At 47.2% G+C, this 1,253-nt stretch overlaps 1 protein-coding gene across 1 annotated transcript in view; it reads right to left on the bottom strand.

Moving 5' to 3' along the window:
* The window catches only part of PAMR1 (peptidase domain containing associated with muscle regeneration 1), a 71,153-nt gene that overhangs the window by 51,640 nt on the left and 18,260 nt on the right, over positions 1-1,253 (bottom strand). Inside the window, exon 2 of the mRNA XM_004682908.2 lies at positions 813-989. Coding sequence (XP_004682965.1) covers positions 813-989 — 177 coding nt within the window. The remainder of the gene's footprint in view (positions 1-812; positions 990-1,253) is intronic.

Here is a 1,253-nt window from a genome sequence, read left to right as displayed (position 1 = left end):
AAGAATTACTCAAACTTCCTATTGTTTGGCCTTTAGATGTGGAAACTCATCCAGGTTGCCTGTTTTTAAACTAATCAAGTTTTCCACCTGCTACACCTTAAAGGAGTCCACAAAAGTCTTCTGGCCAGTTTTTCAGATTCTACTATGTAGTCTTTAGATAAAGAAATCCACCTATGTCTCCTATTCAGAGATTTGATTAGCAAGGAATTTCCTCTTCTGTCTCCCAGGATGATTCAGGCAGAAAAACAAAACCCATTAAGTAATAGATAAGGTTTAAGGGACTTCTATCTTAGTTGATCTCCACTATAGTAATATTTGTCATAGACTTTGTGCACTTATGTACCTGTTTTTAACCTTAATCGATTTTGGAATGTTATATCTCAGCTAAAGGGCAATACGACCCTAAACTGTTCTTAGAAAAAAAGATGATTGTAATCTCTCAGCCCAGTTTGTGTGCTGATGTCATCCCACTGCTTGCTCCTAATGTATAAAATAAACCTCTGCTGAAGGCAGAGCAGAAGACTTGCACCCAACTCCAACTCCCGTGTCTTCCTTGCCCCCCTTTCCCCTTTTTCTCCTTCTCCCCTTTTTAGGAATCTCCACTCGCCGACGCCTTCCCACCTTAAGGCCCTGCCTGTCTTGCCTCCAGACACCTCAATAGTTGGAGCTGGTCTCCGACAACTGATGTCACTTTTAAGAGTCATGGCCTCACAGCCACCTGCTGGCCACCAGTCACAATTCAAGGGTTCACCCTCACTTGGAACCTCAGAAAATGTGCGCCCCCACCCCAGGGGCTCCCGTTCTGCACTCACCTGGGTGTATGAGGCAGGAGTCACACTCATTCTCCTCGTTCCTGCAGCACGGGATGGTGTAGCCTACCACTTCCTTCCTCCCAGGGCACACGCATTTGATCTGGTCATATTCACAACACTCCCGACACATGATATTCCACTCCGCTCCGGGGCAGCCTTCATTAATGACGGTGTACTCTGAAACGGAAGCCAGCAGGTAAGCGACAAGACCCGGAAGTTGCAGCTGTTATGAAGCCACCTTGACCTCCTTGTGCCCTGCCTGTTGATAAAGACCCTGTGAATTTTCCCTAGGCCAACGTCATTAGGATAGTGGGTGCTGGTGGGTCCCGGGTATGCGCCGATGGAAGAATAACAGCCGCAGGCCAAACCTGAGAGCAAGCAGTGTGGATTTATTGAAGCAAGAGGTAAGAACCCCTGAAGCAGGAGTTCAGGGAGGGTTCC

The sequence above is a fragment of the Condylura cristata genome, unplaced genomic scaffold (assembly GCF_000260355.1).
Source record: "Condylura cristata isolate star-nosed mole 26May11 unplaced genomic scaffold, ConCri1.0 scaffold00015, whole genome shotgun sequence".
Taxonomy (NCBI): domain Eukaryota; kingdom Metazoa; phylum Chordata; class Mammalia; order Eulipotyphla; family Talpidae; genus Condylura; species Condylura cristata.
Note: the sequence above shows the minus strand (reverse complement) of the source record. Positions and strands in the feature narration are given on the sequence as shown.